Below are 27,825 nucleotides of genomic sequence, written 5' to 3' on the forward strand. Positions count from 1 at the left end.
CTTCATGTTTAATTTCTTCTCGAAATCTTTGACCCTGTGTTTCTCAATTTCCTCAACAAACTTAGTTTGTCTTTGTCGACCCATCGCAATCATCTTTAATAAGCTTACAGCCACTATTAGGTTTTAGGACTAAAACAGTGCATATCGTTTGCGTGTGGTAAAAAATTGCATTATGTTGAAAGCAAGGGCCTAAAAAATAATAAAAATGTGAGGGACTAGATCCACATATTGTAGCTTTCTTTTTCTTTTTTTTTAATGGTGGGGTTGGAGAGGTTTCACTAACGGTATGGCTGAAAAGCGAAACTTTTATGAACGCTGACTTTGACTACAGCTTGAAAAGTCTACCAACCCTATGAAATTGACATTCTCCCAACTTCTGTGGGGCGCGTGTGCAGCAAGTGACGAGTTGCAAAGCAAAAAGGCTGCTGAAGAGCAACTTTTTTCTTTTTAATTAGTGTAAGTTGGAGCAACTTGTTATTCTATGAATCATAATTCCTCAAATTATTTCTTTTTTTCGGGTAAAATTTCCAAAATTATTATTTTAGTTTACAATTTCATAGTATATTAAGGTGAACAAAAAAAAAATGAACATACTAGAAAATTTGATATGAGGATTTTTTCTTATCATATAAGATTATTCAAAGCCATCTAAAGTTTATGATGTTAATTTATATATATTCATGTCATTGTTTACGTAGAAGATTGAATGTGTTTAGTCATAGTTGTTGCTCTTTATAGGAAAACCGTTGAGCATATGTATTATCAAAAAAAAAAATTATTCATTGGTTTCAGTATTTTTTTCTGAATTTCTTTTTTTTTTTTGTGTAAGTGATAAGGTTCGAACACGGGATCTCTTACTTACGATTCTTTATTCCTAATTGGTTTTAGTATGAATGTATATTTGGTCAACATTTTTCTTTTTCAAATAACATTTTCTGGATTATGGTGTCCAAACTATATATATATATATAACAAATTATTACCTCTAGAAAAAATCAAATATTCAAGAAAATGACAAATGCAGTCAAGAGTTTTAACAAAATTTCCCAATGAGAGAGATAGCCACTTATATGTTTGATTAAAGGTTATTTAAATTTTTTACTTTTTGTATGATTCACTTCAGTGTATTTTGTAATCTGTTATATGTAAAATAATAAGTTGATTAATATACTAATGTATAAAGAATTGACAAAAAAAATTTTGATAAGAAAGCTTCCCTTTTTCAAATAATCTGTCCAAACCCGCTATCTTAAAGACGGCTCACGCGCCTGCAATCTGTGTTGACACAATAATGATATTAATTTAACCCAAAAAAAAAAAAAAACTCCGTCCTCCAAACAAAACCGGGAATCAATTTCTTGCATTGAATTTCTCCGGCATTCCCAGCCAAAATTCTCTGCTCTCAATAATGAGCATTAATTCATAATCATACATCCATATCCTACTGTATTTGAAAAACCCAACAAAATAACTAAAAAAATCCAATTGGATTTCGAAGAATAAAGAAATGGAAGCAAGAGCTAGAGCTCCAGGGAAAATCATACTGGCTGGAGAGCATGCTGTGGTCCACGGATCAACGGCCATGGCTGCCGCTATCGATCTCTACACTTATGTTTCCCTCCGCTTCCCCACCCCTTCTGGTATTCCCTTGTTTCTTTCTTGTTTTGTTTCAATGGGGGGCTTCTAATGATATTGAAATCTTGGAAGAGGTAATCTTGGTTAATGTTGCATTTGGCTTCTTGATTGGGATAATTAAGTGGTGATTAGTGCATGATATGAGGATTTGATTGGTCCTAATCTGTGTATTATGGTGTTGTATCCGTATGGAATAACATGATATTACCATGCAGTTGAGGTATAATTGCATAAGGTGTTTATAGGACAAAAAGAGCTAGCTTGTGCCAATATTTATGGATAAATTTATTGCCTAACCATGGTTTGATCAAATATTAAGGATCTTGGAGAGTTTGAGTCTCTGCTAATAATCAGGACTTGCGTTTTGTATTTTCCCCTTGACAAGTACAGTGGGTCTTTCTCTAGACAGGGTGGTCTGACACGAGCGCAATGATTCCTGTTTGACAAAAAAATTTGAAAAGATTTATTGGTTTATAGGAAAGTCCTTCAAAATCGTAATCTTGGGTTTATTCGAAAGCATTAGCAATTTTCGTACTGGGAGGAATTCATACAAAACCTTTAAGTGTTTGTTAGTCATTCCATGAGACGTCTCATGCTTCACAGTTTGAAATTGTTTGGTGGTTGTTTTAGTCAACTCTGTGTCATGCAAAATCTTACTTTGTTATTTGAGATTATTTATTGGCAATTTACTAGTGCAAGAAGACACTGCTGCGGTAAAATTTGTGCTTAGTTCTACAAATTCAATTAGCTTGCACTGAAAAGTGAATGAACTTCTGGTCCTAATTTCATTCATACTGTTTTTTTGGCAAATGTTGGAATGTTTCTGGATATTTGAATGATAAGAGGGTTACTAAGCTGGTCTCTTCTCTGGGGATATTCGAGTTTGATCCTTTAACCGTAATATTTTCGTCTGTTGAAATTTACTGATAAAGTGACTTTCACTACAGTCATTGCGTATAGATTAGAGATAGTGCTACTTGATTTAGAACAAACCAAATTCACCCCAGACATGTTTGTTCAGATGGCTAGGAAAAGCAAATATAGATCTGGATTAAGCCCTTCCATTTTTATTTTTTTTTAACTTTTATTTAGCTGAAACAGAATAATTTGCTTGGTCAACTTCGTTGATGTAGTATGTGGCTCGATTATGGGATTTAGCTTAAATTCCAGTATATTGAGGAGTCGTCCAATTCAATCCTCCAAAATCTTGTAATTTACAGCTGTAAAGGTTACCTAATATATCAACATCTGTGTGACCACTGCTGGATAAGCTGACTCTAATCATCTTCTCCTCTAATCAAGTTGTAGCATTTCTAGTTTGTTGCTTCGTGATGAAGTTATTCCTCTTTATTTTCTATGGTCTGTTTGTGTAGATAATGATGATACACTTAAACTCTACCTCAAGGATATGGACTTAGAATTTTCTTGGCTGGTTGGAAAAATCAAGGAAGCTATCCCAGAGTTGGGCAGTTTTAGTGCCTCTTCACCAACGTCATGCTCACTGGAAACTACAAAAGCAATTGCAGCCTTAGTTGATGAACAGAACATTCCAGAGGTGAAAATAGGGCTCGCTTCTGGTATTTCTGCATTTCTTTGGCTATACATCTCTATCCATGGGTATGTGGCATTTTTTCTGAGATGATAACATTTATGTTTTTTTAATTCTGAATCACCTGCAACGTCATGATTCCATTTTCTTTGGCATCAGTTGTAAACCAGCAAAGGCCACTGTCAATTCTGAGCTTCCTCTTGGATCAGGCTTGGGTTCGTCTGCTGCCTTTTGTGTTGCGCTTTCAGCTGCCCTGCTTGCCTTATCAGACTCTGCAAAGCTGGATTTTGGCCACCAAGGTTGGCAGATATTTGGTGATAGTGAGTTGGACTTGGTGAACAAATGGGCGTTTGAGGGTGAAAAAATTATCCATGGGAAGCCATCTGGGATTGATAATACAGTTAGCACATATGGTATGTCAAAATACAAAGTAAAGGCTGAACATTGACTGCTTTTGCTTCTTATTAAAAAAAAAAATCTGGAGAGACAGAGAGTGAACAGAGAGAACTTAATGATCTTTATCTCAATCGTCTTTAGTCTGAAGTAGAGGGTGCCCTTTGCCAGACAGAAAACATTACTGCTGGAAGTTTTTTTACAGTTTTAGGAGTAACAGTATTCGGAGGTTGAACTAGTAACTGGGGAATGATATGAATAGAAAGCTAGACAAACAACCTCAACAACACTAAACACAAAAACAAAAAAAAAAAATCTTATCCTGGTGATAAATGTTTGGCTGGCAAAATTGACCTTTCCTTTCCTTTCCTTAACTATAAAGAGTTAAAAATAATTCCATATCTTCTTTCAATTGGAGTAGTAATGTAAAATGGAATAATCACAATAGACTAACACATGTTGAGTCTGAACATCTTTCATGCTTTCACGGTTTAGATAACTGAGGTCCTTTAAGAGAGCAGTGGCTGATGTCAAATGAAATACAACATTGAACAATTATTAAATGATGGAAGCATATTCACTCCTTTGACAAATTCAGGAAAGTGAAATTGTTTTTACCATCTAATTTTTCATATCTGCTTTAGATTTTTTACACTTAAAATGTTGTTTTAGTCAACTGTATTCTGGCTTATTTTTGCACAATGTGGGAAGGGTCTCTCAGAATTTAGTTGTCCTTTGGACTGATAAATATTGTCAAACAGGTAACATGATCAAATTTAAGTCTGGCGAGTTGACACGCATCAAAACTAATATGCCACTAAAGATGTTGATAACTAACACAAAAGTAGGGAGAAACACAAAAGCATTGGTGGCAGGTGTTTCAGAACGGACAGCAAGGCATCCAACTGCTATGGCTGCTGTATTTAATGCTGTTGATTCCATCAGCAATGAAATGGCTACCATTATTCAATCTCCTGTTTCTGATGATCTTGCCATAACTGAGAAGGAAGAGAAATTAGAGGAATTAATGGAAATGAATCAGGGATTGCTTCAATGCATGGGTGTCAGTCATGCTTCAATAGAAACTGTGCTCCGAACAACGTTAAAGTTCAAACTGTCATCGAAGTTGACTGGAGCTGGTGGCGGCGGCTGTGTTTTGACACTGCTACCAACATGTATCCTTTGTATCTTCTATTTATAGTGCTTCCTATAACTCCTTAATTTCTTGCTTTTCGAAATTCTGTTTCCTTCTTGTGCTTGACTTAGCCGCATCTGCAGCATTCATTTATGCCTTTTTACCCTTTTTTTTTTAAATAATCCTCTTGTGCTGATTGTCCAGGAGTTAGGGTCATTTGTTGTCTATCAAAAACCAATTGGTGAATTAGAGTTCATGTATGTACAACATTATTATGAATAGTTTCCCAGTAAATTTTGGTTGTAGAATGACAAGAGAGCATATCATAACTGTTGTAGATTGCAGTTACAATACCAAAAGATCGTTTAAAGGAGAAGTCTTTTAAGCTGAAACTTCTACATTTGAATCCTTGATAAATGATTTACTATCTTAGTTGGCAGGTGTTCTGATAATTATGGTATCAAAGTGACAAATAATTAAATCTTAGTGCACTCTAATGGCACAGAGTCCTATTGGCATGGTACTGACTGGAATAAATTGACTTGAATTAGAAGTGGTAATTGTGGAGTTGGGGAGATCATTTGCTGTTAAAGCTCACATAGACTTGGGTATGAATGGAAAAGGACAGAAATTTTAAAAAGATCTAGGAGAGATGCTAAGGCATACATACCTAAGAACAAATGAATTCAAATTCAGGCCCATGAATAGAATGTGGAGTTTGATTCTTGAAGGAATTGGATCACATGGGAAACTTATGTCTTTCTGCCTATTTTACGGGGTGTAAAATTTAAGGCAAGATCACTCTGGAAGCAGAACTACTCTAAGGATGTAAAACTGTAAGAGAAAAGGTGAGACAGTGAGATAGTTTAGATGAGATGAAGATGTAGTGTCTTTCAGTTAAATATAGAGCTCACCTTAGAATGCAACTTTAAATTTAAAAAATAGGGGTTAGTAGTTTTGGGCTTGGTATGATAGCATGTGGTGTTTATTTTACATGTAGTGCACAGAAGGAACATTCGATAACTGGAAGGTATTCCTTTGATCCTAACAAAATAGCCAATCTCTTAGTATTTTAGTGTTTTCTTGAGCTTGAAAAGTACTTATACTTTAAATATCTTCCTCAACTTCAATGGTTTCTTTTCTGTGTATGTGTGTTTGCTAACTATGTTCATATGTTGGGTCTCACATATTTTGAGTAACTATATACATGGAAGAAACAATGTAGGGGAAAGGAGATTGCAGGGGCACCTGCAATTGCTTTGCTGTAGCCTGACTAAAACTGGTGAACATCTTCAAGGTCTCCAGATTTCTGTGACTTTCTGTCATGATTTACAGGAAACCCTTTAACTTCATTTGCTTTTGGGAAGTACTAACATCATTCTATGCGGTCGAGGAATAAATTTTGCATCCAGAAAACCTTCCTGAACTTGAACTTTTATGTCTTATTTATGTTCGAGAACTATATAGGTTGGTCATTGTCTGGGTTAAGATTTTTATCCTTTATGTTCTTTCCTTAACTACATTGTTCAGTATTGTCAGGAACAGTTGTTGACAAGGTAATTGCAGATTTAGAATCATGTGGGTTCCAGTGTTTGATTGCTGGAATAGGTGGGAAAGGCATGGAAGTTTCCTTCAGCGGTACTTCCTGATATTGTCTGCTGCAGCTGCCAATTGTAAGATCTATCTCTTTAGAATCATATAAGTTTGTTGAAGACATTTGTTTCTTCAAATTTTCCCATTGATCATTGTTGTATGTTCATTATTCTGTAACGGAAAGCTATTGTATCAAATAACAATCACATTGTTGAGAAAAAGATGTCTTTTCCTGGGTGACATTAGCCTCAATCTTCATTCTCAATCTGTTTTTCTGGTTTAAAAGTTTAGCATGCCTGTTTTACTTCAGGTTTCAGTTTTGAGGTATCATAACTGTATATAAAAAATTATTCTATGACTGTCGGTCGCACTTTTTTGATTTCCTCTCCTTCTGTTATACTGACCATACAAAAATCATATGTCAAATCTTGAATAAGCTAAATCATATATTCCATCTAAGCCAAATTGCACAAATGTAAGACTTAATCTCCATTCTCCACAGGAATGATTAATGGCACAAATTACTGTAGAACACAGGCAGCTTGTTGCCTAGGATTCTACATGTCGCAGGAAATTTGTCTTCAATTTCATCTGTCTACCATTTATTCATGTTTCTTCAGACTTAGCTGCATTCAATATTTACCACTGCACGATCAAATCCTCAAATGTGATCAGAAGATAAAAGTTCATTTAAAGCCGTATTTTTGCACAGAGTTTCTCCCAGATGCACATCTACAGAGCACGAACTATATCAATATACAAAGAGTCACTTGACACCATTCTTTTTCACCAAATGAATTCTTGAACACAAGGGTTTTTACATTTACACACATGCATTCACATTTCTTGATGCCAAGTGCAAAAGAAAACATCACGCAAGGGAACTTGAAAGAACATAAAAGAGGACTGATGGTTCCACTTCCTCTGGCCACACTGCTATAGACACTCAGCATGCCAAGACCACCACAAAAGCACCGATCAAGATCAAGCATTAACAATTGTCCCACCTGTGAAAAACCAATCAATTAAATCGTAGAACTCAATTAGAAAAGACAAAATGACAAAATTCTGATAACACCATCAATAGGTAAAGGAAAGAAGAAACTGCAGCCTGCATGATACGGTGATAAGGAGCATACCATTAGGATGGAGGACCTGGCCAGTGATGTAGGAGGAGCACTCATTACAGGCAAGGAAAACATAAGAGGGTGCAACTTCAATGGGCTGACCTGGCCTTTTCATTGGCACCTCACTCCCAAACTTTTGAACCTCCTCTTCGCTGAATGATGCAGGGATCAGCGGTGTCCATATTGGCCCCGGGGCTACACCGTTTACACGGATGCCTTTGCTGATTAACTGCAGCGCAAGTCCTCTGGTGAATGCAACAATTGCTCCTTTTGGTGGATGTGTAGTCAAGTAACTTAGCATTTCCCTTGTACGCATTGATTTATGTGCTATTGATAATGGCGCTTCCTTCTTTCATGTGCTTCAAAGCATGCCTGCAATTACATTATCACTAACTAATCAAATAAAAGCCAAAACAAAAATCACACATATGATGAAAGATTGATAGTTAAATCATCCCAGCGTGCATACCTGGTCATAAAGAAGTAAGCAAAGATGTTAGTCCTGAACACTCTTTCCAGTCTTTCTTCATCAATTTCCTCAACAGAGGCTGCTTTATACTGCTCTGCTGCATTGTTCACCAAAATATCGATCCTACCGTAATTATTTACCACTTCATCCACAACCCTTTTGCAATTTTCATCATATCCCAAATCTGCAGGAAGAGCCATTGGGTCTTTTGCATCAGGAGCTTTGGCTTTCATCAACATTCCTAGGGTGTCTGTTGCATCTTTGTCCTCAATGCCTTTCACATAGGTGAAAGCCACAGTTGCACCCTCTAGAGCAAAGCAGTGGGAGACTGCTCTCCCAATGCCCGAATCAGCCCCGGTAAGCAGTGCTATCTTGCCCTGGCAATTGAACATTGGTTAGAGTAATCAATTTCCAAGTATATAGTACCTTCTTAGAATAATTTGCCATAAAATTCATGAACTTCAAAATCAAGAAGCAATCCCATGCAGAATGAAAGTACTAATGCCCCTCAGTTGATGCTTTATTTTTCCGCCCCATAAAATGATCAATCACAGTTTGAAATGAAATATTCACTACAAACATCCGATCAAGAACTAAAGAAAAAGAAAGATGAGAAAACAGGCCTTCAAACTCTTATTAAATAAGGAGCTATTTGTGACAGTAGAATAGCAAATTGAATTGAGGTAGTGAAATTGTTTTTAGTGCGAAAGAAGTAAGTCTAAAAAATTTCATTCTCCAGAAATAAAAAAAAAAAATTAAATTCATGCAAAATTGGTGGAACGTACCTGAAGCTTGTTAGAGGGCTTATACTCATGGCAAGTAGCCTTAGGAGTTGGATCCATGACATGTTGTTTCCCAGGTTGTACATCCTGCTTCTGAGGTGGGAATTGCTGACCGCTAGAAGCCATAATTGATCTAACAAAAACGGTGCTTTTTCTGGTAAAACTGTGGTAGTAGGTTGAACTTGAACAAGAAACTGGAGAAAACTGACTTTTCAAAGAACTTTGGTAGCTGATCAATGAGGTGGTTGCTAACACTCTGGAAGAAACAAGAAAACGAAAGAACATGAAATTTAGAACTCTCTTTTTTTGGGATGTATATATGAAAATGTTGATATATATATATATATATATCCGAGGTGGTTTATATGAAGATTGAAGATTGAAGACAAAAAATGTGGAAGAGGTGGCGAGGCTTTGTAACGTGGCATGAGGCAGGAGTCTGCGTGTAATCTTAAGCCGTATGAACCGGACACATCAGTAGCAAGGGCGTCATGCATGCATGGGGCGTTGAGCTGAGATTTGTATGGAAAGTTGGAAACAATTTAGTTTGCATTATCAATACATTATTTGCATTGATAAATTTAGTTTGTTTGAATTGCACATTATTTGCATCTTATTTAATTTGTTTGTATTATTAATACATTTTTTTATTTTATATATATCATATCAAGAAAGTATTACAATTTTAAAAAATTATCTCAAATAATTTCTTATCCAAACACACCCGCAAATCATGCTAGAAACAAAATGAAGATTCAAGTCAAGAATTTTGAGTAGAATGTTCCAATATTTTAAAATGACCAGAAACTAATTATAGGGAAGACTAGTATGAGCATGTCATATGAGTATGAACAAAAGGAAAGTTAGAATGTGAAAGTGAAGTGAAGGAAAGTGAGATATAGGAAAATAAAAATCAATTTTTCATATACATTTAGTTATTAAAAAAATATTAATAACAATTAATAATAGCTATTGAAACTTTCGTGAGTAATTAATTTTTTCTTCAAAACCTTGTAAATTAGAAAATATAGGAAAATGCAAGAAAATTTTCAACAATTTATCAACCAAACATGCATGAAGAAGAAAATAACTAAGTTTTCTACACTTTTTCACACTTTTCCCTTGCAAACAAATAACACTATCCTAAACACTATTTTGAATTAGATTTTTGTTTTCTACTCTATATCCTAAAGGTACAAGATAAGTTTAAAATTGCCAAAAATTATATTAAACTCACTTCTTATTCTTATTTTTTTGCTTTAGTCCACCTAGTTGAACCCTTTGAATTTTAAAACTAGACACAGCAATCACCTTAGAGCCTTAAACTCGGTTGCTGTCCACTTTTTCCACGAAAGTGGGGTTTGTCTATAAGATAGCTATTAGCTACAAATCCTCTCACAGGGACAGGTGCCAATAAAGGCTATGCATGTATGCTACGTGTAAACATCATGCAACTGATATCCATTCTTCAGCAACCTACCGCAGCCTAATTTGATACCCCCTTACATGTACCAGGACAGCAGATTTCAATTTTCAAGTGCCCTTTCCTGCAAGATAAGTGTTGCAGCCAATTTACCGAAAAAGAGATAGAAAATAACTTAATATTTTTCTGCTAAATTAACACGGAAAATTTTCTGAAGTTCGATCTAGTTTATTAGTTCAAAGGGCTCTCCTAAACTTAGCAATGTTGTCTGTTAGAGTTGGACTTACTACTTTCTTGGTGACGCATCTCATTCTCTTGCTGTCGGTTCCAGTTCTTGGTGATGGTACAACTTCATCTCCATTATATGCTTGTCTATCTCTGATTTTTTCAGATGCACCCTTTATACTCACGCATGAGTGAATTAACGGAAGAAGTAGGAAAAATGAAGCTGAAGTTTGTGTTGATTTTGTAAATAGGAACATGAATCAATTGTGTGTTAATTGTTCTTTCATGAGACAATGAATTAATGTGAATTCCGTTATTTCCTATGTTTGAGGATGTCAATTATGCGAAATAAGTGCAATGGTTCAAATATTTTGGGAGAAAAGATGGCTCTAATTTTGTCAGATTAGTGGTTCTTCTTTCTTTCTTTGTTTTTCCTGTTTCTTTTTCTTGTTCCAATCTCTATTAGTATGACTTTAACTTCATTGCTTGAGCATGATTGTTTCAGGCTATACTGCGCTATACTAATCCCAGTATATAAATAGAACAAAAGGGTCATTTTATCTGGATCATATGAAATCGTTTCATGCTTTTAGCCCCCTTTGTTTTTGTTGCTTTTACGCTCAAATTTCAAGTATTTTTTTGTTCTTCATCTATTGCATTGACCTGCAGACGAAAGAGATTATCTCCTTCAAGGTCTCAACAGTTACAGGCGATCTCAAGGTGCTGCACCCCTTCAAATGCACGACAAAGCAGGGTGTCTAGCAGACAAAATCGCCGACGAGATACAGGACCGACCTTGCCCGCCAGGAGGCGTTCCAACAACAACTTCACCCGGAATTCGACCTCAGCTAACCAACTATCCTGCCCTCGTAAAGGAGTGCAACATTGACATCAACAGCACACTAGACGGTGTCATATTGCCCGTCTGCGTCCCCAAACGTGTTGCAACGCTCGTTCTCACAAACTACACGCAGTCGCCTTACTCGGCCTCTGTCAATAGCACCAAGTACACTGGAGTTGGCATTGGTTTAGAGGACGACTGGACCGTGCTAGTCCTGACTACTAACACTCCTGCAGGAAGCTTTGCTAGTGCAGCTTGTTTTACTTGTTTGTTTAGTTTGAGGCACCACGTTTTGGCTATGATTCTGGGATTGTTATGAAAATGTCTGTTCATGTAAATTGGCCGTATAAAAGTGTAAACCCGGGCGAGTATTATTACCATAAGATGGTGAATCATCATTTAAGGGAAGAAAACTTGGATGGCTGTCAAAGAGAGCTTTTCTTTTCATGTCGAAGATAACAATGATTGTGCATCAATTTGAGGAATACTGGCCAACTTGAGTTCTGCCAATTGGATTTACTAAGAAGCCACGCTTTGGAAGGAATTTTTGCACCCAAAAGTGGTTGCAAGTTTGGAATGCATGGTGTACTGTCATCAACTTGATGTTATCTCCTCTGACTTGACTTCTAAACCAAATGGGGTCGTATGTCCTTTTTAATTTGATTTTGTTGGATAAGTCGTATATTGTTGGGTACAGAATTCTAAGTATCTAAACCATTCAATACTCTACCTTCCTTCTTGAAATTGGTTGAACATGATTGCATGGAGAACATGATACATAGCTTCGTATACTTGAGGATAAAAAATTAATAATGTGCCCTTAATGGATTTATTACAATTTAGCATGCCCGAGCAAATGGCTTAATTCCCCATTTGTTCTTCAAAGTAGCCAAAATTTTCAACTAAGTTACTCAAACTAAAGAAGTTTCAATACATTATTTGATACATCTTGTGCCAATTTAGGCCTCCAACCAAGTCGATGAATGGAGTTTTTTTTTTTTGGGGCATTGATCTGATTGTTTACATCTCTCGTATTGTAAATGTGTACAAGAAGAAAAAGATATAAAAGGAAATTTGTTTTGTCCGCTGATGTTGCAATTAGGTTTATCAATTGGCCAAAGTAACCGACGGCCTGTGGTCAACCACCAAAGATTTCAAGTCTTCACCAAAGATTTCAAGTCTTGACAGAGTGGAAGGTTAAAAATTCAAATCTTACCTTCCATCAACGTACAATTACATGTGTTTTCAATTTCATCGATTTTTCTAAATTTCACTGTGCCTCTCCCCCCAAACAAAGATTTCAAGTCTTGACAGAGTGGAAGGTTAAAAATTCAAACCTTACCTTCCATCAACGTACAATTACATGTGTTTTCAGTTCCATCGATTTCTCTAAATTTCACTGTGCCTCTCCCCCCAAACAAGAACACATTCTCAAAGCTTGATTCTCATTTCTCAATGGACCTATTATTTGGTTAATTTAATTATCGGAACTTTGTATAGGTAACCATTTAAGTTGAACATCTATCAAATTAACAGAGAGAAGGAAAAGAGAGCAAATGGAGTAAACAAATTGCCAGATTGGTTCTGTCAGATAAGAAGCGCTTTAGAACAATACTTAGCCAAGGATTGTTAGGAACCAACATCATACAAATGATTATATGACTTCGACGAGTATACTTAAAAAATTTTTGAACGTGCTGCAGTGGAAATGTGGAATCCCACAAAACTAAAATCTAATTCAGAAACTTTACCACATTGTTCAGAAATTAAGCGTGGAGAAAGGCACTAGGAATTGCAAAGGCAATGATGAAAGTGGCTTAGGCCTTGCTTGGATTGCTTGTTTTCGTCGGAAAATATTGTCGTTTTCCGTGATCACATTTCCCTATCACCTTTTTCCCTCACATATATCAAATCGCTACAGTAATTTTTTCATAAAAAATGACGAAAAATGCAATCCAAACAAAACCATCCAACATGTATACTGATCAAGCTGTTAATCAAAAATTACAAGCATCTTAACATTCTAAACAAAGCCGTACTTGAGGAATTATGTTAGTGACCTTAAAGCTCAATTGTTGATAAATTTTCTTTTAAAAATTCTCAGAAAGAGGAGCATGTTCACATCGTTACAATTTTTTTTTGACTTGCTATCTCAAACAAAAAAAAAGAGGAAAAGGATCAAATAACTGTAATTTTGTATATATATCTACGAAATCTTGCTATTATAAAAAGAATGCAAAAATGGAACCATCACTAGCACTTTTTTTTTTTTAATCTAACATCTCGAGGTCATAGTTAGAAACCTGAAAAACTTAATCCAATCATTGATTTGTCATCAAAGTTAGCTAACATCCTAAAAACAAACTACCATCAAACTATTCTTATATATATATAAAAAAAAAAAAAACTATGCAGAAAATGCGAATAGGGAAAGAGTTTCAAAAATATCAAATTGTTTAAACATGCATGCTCCTATACATTTATGCTCTTTTGGACACCCTCATGCGATCAAATTGTGAGTGTAGGTTTTATGTGTACCACTCACAGTTCTCTTTTGGCAAGTAAGGGTTAACAAAATTCACAACATTATTATCCCTTAAGCGCTTCATATCTTGAATGGAATTAAACCTGAACAAATCATCAGTCATAAATTCACCTTATATAAAATTAACAGATTGGTTATTAATAAAATAGTATAGTTTCTTCTAGAAATAATGTTGAGTGCTATTCAATTAAGATCGAACAAATTTTTTTTTAAATATCATATCAAATTATGAGTTTTGTAGAAGATAATACAAAACATCTTATGGTTTTATACGATAATTGCTATAAAGCTAACGATCCACTAGAAGATTTTCTTAAGACATCAACTATAGATTTAAAACCACTAAAAAAATGGTTAATTCCCAATAGATCAAATAAAAGAAATCATCATAAAGAGAAAAATTCAATGTTTTTCCTAGTGAGTAAATAATGGATGTCTTGTTCTCAATTGATTATTTCACTCAGTTATATATTCTAATTTTGGATAATTTGTTTATCCCAAATCTATCAAATTTGTACTTTTAACTAAACAAACTGCTTAGCATAATCAAGTTTTGATTTAAATACATATACTCATATTCGTATTTTACCCGTCTTGTTGATCTAATTTCACTTTCCTAAAAATTTGAGTGCTTGTTTTCGATGATTTTGCAAAAGTTGGTTGTGGAGGGTGAATTTAGAGAACAATCACACCAGTTCAAATCTCAAACTACTCTTTGATAGTGGATTTTAACTATTTTAATATATACTATAAAATCTACAATCTAAAACCTATATGCAAAAGTAAACAAGAAAATCATAAAACTAAATATATCCAACCTAGATTTCAATGAATAATCATACATGAACAAGTCTTAATAGAGTGTGTTCGGATAAGAGGTTATTTGAAATATTTAATATTATTTAGAATAATTATTAATATTTCAAATATTATAACATTTTCATAATATGATACATGTGAGATAAAAAAATTAGTTGAAAAAATAAAAAAGTAATTAGAAAACATATTTACAATAGTATTATAAAAAATAAATAAATACCACTAAACATGCATTAGGAAATTAAATACTCCCACTAATTGCTTTTTGGAGCCGACACCCTATGGTTGGACCTGACCAACGTCAACAAAATTCGCACTAAAAAGAGCGCTTTCTTCTCAAACTAGTGCTAAAATTCCACAAGTGGAAAATCCGATCGATCGACCAAGAAACGAAATCAAAAGGACGGAAGTAGAAAAGGGTCTCCACACCAGTCCTTCGAAGATGGCGGAGGACGACGACGACGATAGCTTTGGAGACTTTACGTTTGCGACCTTCAACAATAATCCATCTACCAATCATCAACAATTGAACCAAATCAACGCCCCAAGATTCACAATGGCCACCACGACGACGTCCGCCACCTCTGCAGCCGCCAATGGCGACGACGATGATGAATGGGGTGATTTTGTTGAAAGCCCACTTGGATCTAATGCGTCCTCCATTAACACCCCGGCAGCAAAGCCTTTCGACCCTTTTAATTTCTTCGGGGCAAACCCCATTACTCAATCCCAGTCAGAATCTGGTGGGGTCCAATTGGAGGAGGAGAAGAAGGAGAGCCAGTGGGTGAAGCTGAAAGGGGCTATTCCACTGTCGATATTTGGTGATGTTGAAGAGGAAGAGAAGGAAGAAGAAGTGGAGGGATCTGGTGTGAGTGATCCGCATGGTACTAATGGTAAGGACTCGAAATTTGATCTGAAGAAGAATGATAATTTTAGTAATGGATTTAAGAGTAACGGTTATTTAGGTGGGTCGTTTGGTTATGATGTCATCGCAAGTTTGTATAATCAGAATTCGGATTTGAATTTGAGCAAGAAAGATTCGAGCTTGATGCTGAATGGTTTGAATTTGGAATCAGAATCACTGGCTAGGAAGAGTGATAATGATTCTTTTATGAATTTGAGTAGTCATAACGATAGTAAGAATCAAGAAATGAAGACTGAGGATGGGGTTAATGCTAGTTCTAACGGAGTACAATTGCGTTTGGATGCATTAGACCTGGATTTTGGTGGGTGGAATACTGGTTTTAATGGACTGGGTTCGAAGTCTAGCTTGGACTTGGATATTAAATATGATTTGAACGATAGAAATTTGGATGGTAAAGCTGAAAATGACAATGCTCAGTCTCGTTTAAATTATATTGACTTGGCTGTAAAAGATACTGAGAATCCACCTTTTAGCTGGTGGAATTCAAATTTGGATGGATTTAACTTGAATTCATCTGCTATGGAGTCAAGTTTGGAGGGATTGAGTTCAAATGTAAACGGGGTGGCGAATATGGGCTCTGATTTTAAGGGTGGACATGAAGAACTTGTTGGTGGTGAGGATGATGATGATGCTGATGGATGGGAGTTCAAGGATGCATACGCAGAATCAAAAGTTAAGATGGGGAATGAGAAGGTAAATCCTTGGACTTTGCTATTTTTTGGTCATCTATATTGTTTAGCGCATAAGCATCCTTGATTAATTCTTTTGAAATATATAAGGAGCCTGTGGCGTTAGTGTTGTCAGGATCCACAATTCACTAGTAGTTGGACAAGAGATTCTGTGTGATACCTTGGAACTGTCAAGTTCTGCAGTCCTTATGTTACATGACAAGTTACATCAGAAAGAGTGAAACTCTTAACTACAAAACTTGGATTTTAAATTGCTCTAAACTGAAAGCTAACTACTGTATGAAACATTGCCTAGGTTTTATGATGAAATATCCCTATTTGTTTGCTAACTGGCATATTTCATTGATTGATCTAAACCTGGGATTTCTTCTCTGTGAAGGCTAGATTAGAGGTGCAAGAAGTTTGGGAGGAAAACTCACACTCGTCTGGTAGTGGAAATGGCACTAACAGATCAATTGATTTGTTTACTATGTCAAATGGATCTCATGATATGTTGTCTACACCAAGTGGAGCTTCCAGTAAATCTAACGGCTTTGATATTGGATCGAATATCAAGTCGATTGCAGCCAAAGGTAATGCTTTAGCTCCAGATACATGCCTAAGAATTGATCAGAAAGGCCACGAGGCTGTGCTATACCCTCACCCAGTCGCTGAAACTGCTGAATCTGATGAGGATTTTGGGGATTTCACGGCTGCATTTGCTGGAGCTGGACTAATGCAAGAGGTCAGTTAACAGTTAACCTGTTTGTAGACTGTATTTATGGAAGCTATACTAGTGCTTGAGAGTTCATGTTTCACTCTGGGGAGAGTTAAACATGGATTATATTTCTTAGTCTAATTCAGTAATTACCACAAGTGATGCTGAGGTGGTTGATTTGATGGGATATCTCACTTTTTGACTAGTAAAGTAGCACCCAAAAAAAAAAAGAAAAAGTAAAGCAGATGTAGGTTAAAAAGTTGGTCTTTGAGCTTTATAAGACATTATTAGTTGGCTATGTTCAAATTAATTTACTCTATTCTGTATGGTTTCCCAGACTACTTATAATTGGTTTGTTGAGCTAACTTTGGATCTTTTTTTTCTGAAAGGCTGATTCTGAGGTGCGTGAGAGCTCTAGGATCAATGCATCCTCATCGGGTTTTACAAGTGGCTCAAATGGATCACTTGATTTCTTTTCTGCGTCTGATGGAACAGTTGACTTATTTGCGCCATCAAATCGAACTTTTGGTGACTTCAGTCAAGTTGGTGGTGGTTTTGATATAAAGCCTAGCATAATTGTTAAACATGAAGCATCTAAACTTGATGCATTCTCAAGAAGTGAACTCACAGATGGTGTAGACCTGCAGGACCATTCTACTGTAATTCAAAATGCTGTATCTGGTGAGCCAGTTAGCGAGTTCAGGTCAGCATTTGAAGAAAATGCACTTGTGAAACAGGTAATGAAGCTCAAGCAATCAAAGGTCTGCTTTAGGATGATATTTGAACAGGTGTATTTTCTTAGTGTTTGGTGTAGTGGGAGTTAGAGACTAGTAATTTTCCACACTGAACTTTAAATACGTGCAAATGATGGTAATGTCCATATTGGTAATTGATAATCTGATTAAAAAACTTACATAAGTGCGATATCTTCTGTAGCTTTCTGAAATTTGTTAGGTTTGAAATCAAATTTGTATGTCTTTTAGGAAAATGCCATTGAATTGGAGAATCATAAAGGTGCATTGCCCTTGTCCATATTTGGTGATGAAGAACTGGAAACTGATGGTTCCTTGAATGCTGATGATAGTTTCATGTTTCAATCTGCTTCTTCTAAGGGAAACAGCCATAGTACAAAATCAGCTATCTCTATCAATGATCTTATATCAAACTTATACAGCCAAGCTGGGCCAATTTCTTCTGTCAGCTCAATGCAAAACCCAGTTGTAAATGGGTTGCATCTGTCAGACTCTTTCTCTGGTTCTAATCTAGTACCTGCTGCTGAAGATGTTGATAACAGTTCTTGGGAATTTAAGGATGCTGTCTTTCAAAATGAAGCTAATAAGGGGACTTCTCTCTCTGAAAATGAAGATGTGCATCAGACAAGCTCAGGCAAACTAAAGCTACAAATTTTCATGGATTTCTATTCTAAATTACAAGACGAGTTATACTTGATAGCTAAAGGCCATCTTGCAAGCCTAAAGGTCTGTACCTGGAACTATCCCATCCTTGCAACCTGCATTAGACAGGGATATACATGCTTTATTGAGTTTTTATACATGTGTGGGAGGCACATTTTTCCTTTACGTTGTTTCTTTTCGTCTAACTAACTGAAGTTATGCTCTTTATTAGGAAACTCAAAATGATGTTAATTTTGGTGAAGATGCAGGCCTTGATGCTCTCATTGAGGAAATTCAGGTCATTGTTGTCATTTTTTTTCACTTTTAGTTGTTCTCAGAACCAGATGTTCATTCAGCATATTTCTCTCGCTTTATTTTTAGCATTCGAAGGGAAAATCTCCTTATTTGCACAAATGCAACTAGCATTATTTGACACCTAGCACCGTGTTGACAAAGAATATTTTCTGATTGCCTTCCAAAATACATGCATGCGGAGTAAAAAGTTGGCTATGATACTTCTTTATCTGGGACAATGTTTTTACTTGCACAGGGTCTATTTATTTGTAAAAATTACCTGGGTATGTCAAAATCAGTATTGGTTTTACTCCTGTTAAATCATCATCCTTAAGGTGACGAAAAACTATTCTATCTGCATGTTCCATTCCTCTGAACTTGGCGCATGCTAAGGAAATTCTATTCATTCAAACTATGACATTATTGTGACATAGACAAAAAGCGTAGTATGTTCTGTTTAGAATTTATTGGCTTGCAATTGGTTAGTGTGATGGTTTTGCTGATGTTAAAAAACATGGCAACATAAGAGAAAGCTTTACTGTTTTTTGTTGCTTTCCATTGCTCTGCTTAATTGCGAGTTATATTTGAAGCTTTTGTAAATTTATTGTCTTTTCCTAGGATTACCTATGCCTTTGTGTGTATGTATGGTTTAGTTGTTATTGGCATGTTTCTAGTTGTAATGGTGTCTGTTGAAAGCACTTTTCAGTTATTACATTAGAGAGAAATGTGCTGTAATCTATAATCTTTGTTCTTGATTCACTGCTATTCATTAGCCATCCTTCAGTTAGTGTTGAAGTTTTTTAGAACACTTCCCTCAGGATTGGGGAAAGAAGGATATCATATATAGACAGAAGCAGTGAAAGACAAGAAAAATCGTTTTCAATGTTTTGTGGGAGGTTAGCATTATCATGTATGTGCCAACCTTCCGTAACAAAATGCTGCCACTTAATCTTCCTTAGCCTCAGTAACCATAATGAATTAAGAACCTTTTGCTTATTTGAGCTCAAAACTCAATGTTCCTGTGGTTCTGTGAATGGTTTTTGAAGTAGTGTTAATGCAGAGTAGGGCTACAAACGAGCCGAGCCGAGTCGAGTTTTGGTCTAATCGAGCCGAGCCTTAACTTATTTTTATTGAACTCGAACTCGAGCTCGAGCTCGACGAGCTGACAATTTAAATCTCGAGCTCGAGCTCGAAAAAATAAAAAATAATTATTTTATTTTTTAAAAAATAAATAAAATAATATTTTTTCTTAATAAATAATAAAATATTAAGGATATATATGTAATTTTACTATTAAAATAAAAAAATATATACTATTAAAAAAAATAAAAAAAAATATTTTGAGCTTACGCGATCTAATGAGCTTAATATTTTGAGCTCGAGCTCGACTCGAGCGAGCTCGAGCTCGACTCGTTCGCAGCCCTAATGCAGAGAAAACAGCAAGTATCATATCAGATGCAGTTAGGAAAAAGGTTGAAGCTGCATTGGGAAGTGAAGTTTTAGTTATCTGTAGCTCTCCTCTCCTTTAGTTTTCCCTTACTTTAATGGTTGGAAAAATCACATCTTCTGGTTCCTCATAGGACTTAAATTTGGAAAGTCAGTCATACAACATGGGATGGTTTTGGAAGGCACAGAATACTTTAGTGAATCATCATATAGATTATATGTTAAGCAATAGTGGAAGATACCAATTTTAAAAGCTTTGGACAGTGAGGAAGCATTTTTCAGTTAGTTCGTGCTGAGATTTTCTTTTTTTTCTTTTCTTTTTTGAACAAAATGTAGAAGCAAGTTTGGACTAGAAAAAATAAAAAGGTCGAAGTTTGAGGTGTTTCCTATTGTTTGAATGCCCCAAGGTACTGTATTTTTCATGCAGTGTTATTTGAGGCAATCTCATATCAAGTAGTTCTTTCATACAGCTTGCTTTGTGATGATAGGTCAGTTTAATAGTATCAGCAACTTTATCTTGTGTATAGTTAAGGGCTGTTAGTTAACTTTCTGGAGCTTGTAGGCTTGTGATTGTTCAGTACTGGATTAATTGCATTTATACTTGTTAATTTCAGTGGTAAACGTCAGTATCAAGCTTAAGCTTATCCATTGTTTTTCATACCTTTGCTTTGTGTAGTGTGGTGCTTTTTGGGTCTCATCTTGGTCCTTATATTCACTTTCTTGAGGTGCAAATTATTAACACATGCAACTTACTATTTTTGTATTCAACTTGTGAGTAGAATTCATGTTAATAATTGCTATGTTCCTAATTTCTTGCTCTTTCTGTGTGATTGTTAACTAGTTATTTTTCAACTGAAGTATCATGCTTCTTTTATATTCTAGATGGCTTGTGACGAGCTTGGCCAAGCGAATGCTATTATTAAGGAAGAGCACTTGGGTAATAGTACACAAAGTCAGAGTAATCTCCATGATTTTCTTGAAGTTTTGCAAGAACCAGGGTTCTGTGTTCTGGAGACCGAATATGACTTGCAAAGAAGACTGTCATTGGTATGCATTCTCTTCCTGAATATCTGAAACATTCTTCAGACGTCTATGGCAAGTGTGTGCGTGTATTTTCTTGTTTTTCTTAAAATGGGAGTTGATGTACAATAGCTAGCTAACTTGACGAAAGCTGTGAAAGTTCACACTGCAGGATATTTTAAAGAAAGAAAGAATTCATGAGGTGGGGCCGTGTGGACTACATGCATTTTTTAGTTTTGTAAATGTATAAGTTGCTCAGATTTTTAACTCTATGAGTAAGAGTAAAATACTCCATTTTGAAAATGCGGAGATTATTTAGAATTGCTCCCAAAATGTGGTGCAGTATGAATTTAACTTGCATAATTAATATCTGGGGAAGATTCTAAGACTTAATGTTCATTCATTAGCAATATGCTGCAGAAAGTCTGTATACTTCCTAAGATTCTATGCGGTACATTCTGTCCAGTATGTCAGAATCATTATGAGAAAGGGCTAGAAGACATCAGAACAAGCAAAAGCGTTGTGTTTATCTTGCACGAAGTTTATGATTGCTAGTGTGTTACCTCAGCTATAGTGAGATGTGACAAAATTGCTTTAAGCAATTTCGAGCAAGTCATTATTGACGCCATATAGACATGACCTCACAATCATTTATGTGTTTTTTCGCTCTTTTGAGTATTTGTAAATTAGATGGTGCATGCATGCACAGTTTCTTTAGGCTGCCTGCGGAGCTCAAGTTGGACTGATCCTTCTTTTCTTTATATTGAATTACATATTGGGCATTCCTTCTGTTCTTGGGTGACTTGGTCAAATTTGTTAGCTTTGGAAAAAGAATAAAAAAAGGAGATTTACTTGTTGCTAGTAAGATCAACATTTTTTTTTGGACTTTTATTTATTATTTTGAAATATTTTGGTTTATAGGTAGAGAAGGATGCTAAATCAGCTATGGAACTTATAGGTCATGTGAAAACAATGCTGAAGATTCTGATGATGGGGTCATTGGATGAACAACATACTTATGTTTCTGTGTGGTCTAAGATGATTAACATTTGTGCTCAAGAGCTGCAACATGGTGCTCAGTTATGGAGGCAGTCATTGCAAAAGAATATTCAAAGCCAGATACTTGCTGAGCCTCAAGGTATTATATTGTTGTTACTTGCTATACCTGTTAGGTTATTATTGAAGCTGTTTGGTTATAACAGTTGCCAATGGTAGAATGTCCTATTTCTTTCTTGAATAAAATATGCATGCACATGTGATACTGTAGTCCTCCGTGCCATAATTTGATAGCATCATTGCTTATCATAACAGGTAAAACATTTGTTATCGCCCTTGGTGAGATTTACAGGGTTGCTGTATTACTTGGAGCTACAGCCAAGCTTTATAAGCCGTGGATATTGTCGACTCCTGTAGAATCATCAAGCATCTATTCACTCCTAGATCAATGTCATTCTTCATGGTCTGCTTCAGGCCTTGAAGAAGCCCTAGCAATTATATCAGATTCTACTCCTGCTAAAGGTCATGGTAGTCTTGCATCCTTGCTGGATTCAATCAAGTATCTTTGTGATCTTGATGCATTTGCTCTTCAGAATAAGTTTTTTATTCAACACGAATCCTTGTGTTGGCTATCACTTATGCCTCAAACAGTGGCTCCAGGTAAACAAATTTTGTCACAGTTTCTGCCATTTGACATTTGTAAGTGTTTGTAGAGTTAAAAAAAAAAAAAATTTTGACATTTGATCTCCACTAAATCCAATGGGATTTAGGGTTCAATTTTGGAAACATGGTCGTTTACATTGCATTTCCAGATTTCATGCAGCTGGCTAAGTTGTTGTTTGCAGTAGATAGATAGAACTTATTGCAGGTTATTACTATCAATTTTGTTCATTGTTCATTGATCTGACTGTGTTTTCTCTCTTGGATTGCGATAATTAGGAATGACAATGGTAGTTTGGAATGAAGAACAGTGTTTCCTCAAACTGGCAAATTTGTGGGCGAATCTAATAAGTTCTGATCGTCCAAAATTGCCGCCTTTGCTTGTCAACGGATGAGAACCTCAAAGTATATGATGGAAGCTCAGTTCCTTTCATTCACGAGGTGTTCACTGTCTCTCTCTTTTCCATCAAAAGTTTGATTTGGTTTAGGGAGATTTGCCCATTGACAGTAAAGAATTTGGTAAAAAGCGTAGTCGGATATTGAGTAAAATTTTTGTCATCCTGCACGCTTCCTTTAAATGGGATTTTGCGATGAGAAAGGCGCCAACAGGGAAAGTAGGGAAAAGAAGAAGCAGAAGAAGAAGAAAAAGAGAGAATATTGCATTCTTTTGTTCAATTTGTAGCCTGTAGTTTAGCTTTTATATGTGCTAGTACTGTATGCCTATTTTTTGATGTACAGGTCAAGTTTTGGGTGGAATAAGCCCAGATGCAGTTACAAAGGGCTTATAGAATACAAGATTTTGAGATGTAATTATTTTAATGGCATTTTTGTTTTGATTTGAATCATATATATATAGGGTTATTCTTTGTACTCGTGAGACTGGTACCCAAATGTGTTGATAATTCGTTATCTCTGGATCATGTCTTAAAGGTTATAGTATTATGAACCCCCTGTCTTTTGTTTAAATGTATATTATCAGCTTCTTTATCAATTTTTGTGAAAGTAAGAACTTAGACTAGAGTGAAGAATTAGATTTCGACACCTTCAACCAATATCATGATTGTGCTAATATACGCCATTGCAGACGGGAAAATTATGGTTACGACTGGAGTAACATTACATGACAATCGTTTAGGAGAAAGATGAACATAAGGCTTCTATTTCCATGAGTAAAATTTGAGAAAAAGCACCATCTAGATTAGATTAGAGCTAAATAGGCCCCATTGAAGATGGATCACGAGAAATCAAGGCTAAAGATGATGGTAATTTATACTATAAGCTGATGAACATATGTAAAGCTGAAAGCAATTATTAATGTATTTTCAAGAGACTTGCTCCTATGGAATTACGTACTTCTATTCTTATAAGGATGAAATGAAACGGATAAAAGGGTAAATTATCTAATTGGCCCTTTAACTCTTTGTCTAGGTAAAATTAAGCCCCTCATCTATTTTTTGATGACTTTAAGCCCTTGAACTTGTAAAAGTGGGAAACCGTGGCCCTTTTAGCCAGTTTCTCCGGTTTTGCAACCGGAGGACCAATTCACACGAATGCAAGTGTGCTTCTTCAAAGGGTATTTTTGTCCGCATATTCTAAACAAAAAGGGCACAACTCCTCCCTCCTTTCCATTTTCCGAACCCAACCCAACCCAACTGTTAGTCGAAACTTCACAGCAACAATGGAAGCAACAATGGAGTGGCAAGAGAAAATCTTTCCTACATTTTCCTTACCCATTTTCATCTTCCCTTAAGGATCTTTGCGGAGGGAGAAGAGCAAGAGAGAATCAGCATTGTCAGGTTTGGGTATCATCGAAATTGAAGCAACAAGGAGTGGCAAATCAGGCCGGAAAATCATCGACATTGAAGCAAGAGAGAAGTTTGAAAGGAAAAAAAAAGGGGAGAGAAGGTAAAAGCTTTGTGAAGGGAAGGAAAAAATGCGCAAATATCGCGGCCCTCTGCTTCCTACTTGTCGTTGTGGTAAAGTCACGAAGATGATTACTTCTTGGACTGATAGAAATCCAGGAAGAAGGTACGCCGTTTGCTCAGAAGAAGTTGGTGGCTGCGGGTATTGGAATTGGATTGACGACGAGATGTGCCGTCGTTCTATTGAGCTGATACCAGGCCTTCTAAGGAGGATCAATGCAACAGAAAAGCAAAAAGACGAATTTGAAACTGCAGCCGCGAGATCCGAGGCAAAAGCTGCCAAGTTGAAGGCAAAATTGAGAGAAACAGAGAAGCAGCTGCGGTGGCAAAAATGGTTGAATAAGTTCCTGTAAGGGTTTTTGTGGTAAGTTGGTTGGTTGCTGTAATAATGGTGCTTACAGAGAAAAAAATTGCAGGTGGAGTCTCTCTTGGGATGCTCCAAATTGGGAATAAATGTAATGGGATTATGTAAATTGAAGACGATACATGAAGGGCAGTGTGTAAGTGTAACATATTGCCATCGGTACTGCCAGTTTTGAGGACCATGGATGGAGCAAATGGATCTATAGTGTATGATGCAGATGGTTAGGGAGAAGTATATTGTATTGTTTAGCTTAAACAAGTCTTTGTTGTACCCACAGATTAGTGTAAAAGCGTGGTTGAACCCAATCAATGCTAACTGTAATTTTCGGCAAGTAATGTGATGAGAATTATTTATCCCAATTCGCATGTCATGGGCTTTGTTAGATGTATTTGATTTATCTAGTCAACAAAAACTGCTATACCAAACCATACAAATATAAGATAGTAACTGCATAACATTAGAATATAATTAGCAAAAGGAAATTACAATGATGTTTGCCTGTAAATACAGTCAACAATCACTTTCATAGGAAACAGACAAATACACAAAAAGCACAGTCAACAATCACTTTCATAGGAAACAGACAAATACACAAAAAGCAGTGACCTGTGTCCATATTGCTAGATACCAAGCACAGGCACATGCTTTGATTCCCCACAAAAGCCTATTCAAAAAAATATCATTTATAGTTTCAACATTCTAGTTACATTCATTTACAGTCAACAAAATCACACAAAAATATTTGCAGGTCCAGCAATACTTCAAGAACTTGTTCTAGATGGACCCTTTCCTCTTCCCCTTCCCCTGCCTCTTCCTCTTCCTTCACCTCTTCCCTTGCCAGTTTCCAACATTGAAAGGTGGATCTTTACCCAAATAAGCATAGTTGAGATTAATAAAACCTTTGTCTGCTTCTGTCAGTGGCCTTTTTGATGTACTTCTCTTGTGCCTATGAACTGGTGGTCTTGAGGTGGATTGCTGGGACTGAGGTTGATGTGTTGGTGGCTGCTGAGAAGGCTGGGACTGAGGTTGATGTGTTGGCTGCTGTTGAGAAGGCTGGGACTGAGGTTGATGTGTTGGTGGCTGTGTTGGTGGCTGCTGAGAAGGCTGGGACTGAGGTTGATGTGTTGGCTGCTGCTGAGTTTTTTGCTGATTTCTTTGTCCCTGATTCTTGCTTACCTACATATTAAAGAAAGCATTTCAGATCACAAAAAAAGGTCACAAACAGGCTGAAAGTTATAATGAAGTGCAAACGCACACGTTGTCTTTTTGTTGGTGCTTCGTGCTGCTGCTGATTACATGGTTGTCCAGTAGGTGGTGGTTGTTGAGAAGGTTGCTGTTCAGTAGATGACTTAGGAGGATTCTTGCAAGTTTTAGCATTATGTCCAATCCCTCCACACTTTCTACAGTGGATTACAACCCTCTTTCGCAACCTTTTGCCATGATCTTTTCCTTCTGTAACATCTCTCTTTCTAGCTTTCTTTAGCTTACCAGGTTGAGTGACACTTGCTGGTGGGTCCAACTCCAGCATGTTTGACTGTGGCCACTGAATATCTCCATTAATAGGCTGCAACACATTATCATAGATGGTAAAAAATACCTCCCTATGATAGCATTTAGCCAACATTTTGTAGGGATCCTTTTTAGCTCTATGTAGAGCAGCAATTGCATGGGAACATGGAATGCCACTCAAGGCCCACAAATTGCAGGTGCACTCATTTTTGTCAAGGTCAACAGCAAATTGGGCTCCCCGTGGCCCTTTTGCTTGATAACCTGAGCCAGAATTCCATGTTATTTCCCATTGTGCTGCACGTTTGACCCTTTCTTCCACAATTTCTCTAATGAGTGGTCCACCATCTAACTTGTATTTTTCCATTGCTGCCCTTCTCTTTTGGATCCTTTCCATCAGGTATTCCCTAATAGCCTCCATCATAGAAATAATAGGCTGGTCCCTAGCCTCTAAAATATGGGCATTAAATGATTCACACAGGTTATTAACCAACATATCACACTGTGTATGTTTGGAAAAAAAGGCCTTACACCAATGTCGAGGGTGTGGTCCCTTCTTCACCCATGCATGTGCTTCTTTGTCATAGGCTTCAAGGTCATCCAAGGCTTGGTTGAAATGTTCAACTGTTGTGGTGCTTGCTATATGCCACAATCGATCCTTTAAACCTAATCCTGGATGTTTCTTCTTGAAATTCCTATACATGTGTTGAACACAGTATCTGTGTTCAGAATTTGGTAGAACCTCTGCGAGTGCTCTGTCCAGTCCCTACAAAAAATATCACAACAGGTATAAGTTAGATATCCAAGCCAAGTGGTGAGTTTGAGGGCAACAAGTATGCTTTATTAAAAGTTCAGGGGCTTGTTTTTACCTACACTAAAAGTTAAGGGGCTTAAATTCTGCTATACAAAGTTAATGGGCTTATTTTTACCATAGAATAAAAGTTTTAGAGCTCTCATTAAGCTTTTACCTTCTGCTGGTCAGACATGAAAGTATAATGTCCCTGGTTCTGTATTTCCAGGTCGCCACTCAAGAGGGTTAGGAACCATCTCCATTGCTCCGTGGCCTCCTTTTCAACAGCTGCCCATGCAACTGGCCAAAAGCCATTGTTGGGATCCACTGCAATAGCTGTCAACAGCTGGCCTGGGTATCTACCTTTAATATGACATCCATCCAAACACAAAATAGGTCTGCACCCATCTTTAAAGCCTTTCTTCAGTGGGCCAAGGCAGCAGTACATCCTCATGAACCTTGGATTACATCCAGGTTCTCTAAATGGAGTGAACATAACCTCCATTGTACTGCCAGGATGAGTCCTTTTAATTTCTTCACAATATTGCCATATTTTCTTGTATTGTGACTCAACTGACCCCTTGAT

The 27,825-nt window shown here is 36.4% G+C and overlaps 3 protein-coding genes and 1 pseudogene across 4 annotated transcripts; 3 read left to right on the forward strand and 1 right to left on the reverse strand.

Annotated features, from left to right (window-relative positions):
• The first annotated feature begins 1,349 nt into the window (after positions 1 to 1,349).
• LOC113761750 (mevalonate kinase) lies at positions 1,350 to 6,570 on the forward strand. Its single transcript, XM_027304863.1, has 5 exons — positions 1,350 to 1,640; positions 3,009 to 3,252; positions 3,344 to 3,597; positions 4,339 to 4,752; positions 6,243 to 6,570. The coding sequence occupies exons 1-5, from the start codon at positions 1,508 to 1,510 to the stop codon at positions 6,359 to 6,361; spliced, it is 1,164 nt and encodes a 387-aa protein (XP_027160664.1). The 5' UTR covers positions 1,350 to 1,507; the 3' UTR covers positions 6,362 to 6,570.
• A 495-nt stretch (positions 6,571 to 7,065) lies between these two features.
• LOC113763321 lies at positions 7,066 to 8,971 on the reverse strand (annotated as a pseudogene).
• Positions 8,972 to 10,367: 1,396 nt separating this feature from the next.
• Positions 10,368 to 11,491, forward strand: LOC113760217 (uncharacterized GPI-anchored protein At3g06035-like). Its single transcript, XM_027302781.1, has 2 exons — positions 10,368 to 10,449; positions 11,001 to 11,491. The coding sequence occupies exons 1-2, from the start codon at positions 10,368 to 10,370 to the stop codon at positions 11,489 to 11,491; spliced, it is 573 nt and encodes a 190-aa protein (XP_027158582.1).
• Positions 11,492 to 14,895: 3,404 nt separating this feature from the next.
• Positions 14,896 to 23,566, forward strand: LOC113762345. 2 transcript variants are annotated; one of them, XM_027305745.1, is made up of 9 exons: positions 14,896 to 16,154; positions 16,530 to 16,874; positions 17,237 to 17,584; positions 17,831 to 18,325; positions 18,474 to 18,539; positions 20,864 to 21,028; positions 21,923 to 22,139; positions 22,313 to 22,657; positions 22,937 to 23,566. In XM_027305745.1, the coding sequence occupies exons 1-9, from the start codon at positions 14,979 to 14,981 to the stop codon at positions 23,050 to 23,052; spliced, it is 3,273 nt and encodes a 1,090-aa protein (XP_027161546.1). In that variant the 5' UTR covers positions 14,896 to 14,978; the 3' UTR covers positions 23,053 to 23,566. The 2 variants fall into 2 exon arrangements, with proteins under 2 accessions (XP_027161546.1, XP_027161547.1); XM_027305746.1 differs by lacking the exon at positions 22,937 to 23,566 and having other exon boundaries at positions 22,350 to 22,502.
• The last annotated feature ends 4,259 nt before the right edge of the window (positions 23,567 to 27,825 follow it).

Source organism: Coffea eugenioides, chromosome 2, assembly GCF_003713205.1.
Source record: "Coffea eugenioides isolate CCC68of chromosome 2, Ceug_1.0, whole genome shotgun sequence".
Taxonomy (NCBI): Eukaryota; Viridiplantae; Streptophyta; class Magnoliopsida; order Gentianales; family Rubiaceae; genus Coffea; species Coffea eugenioides.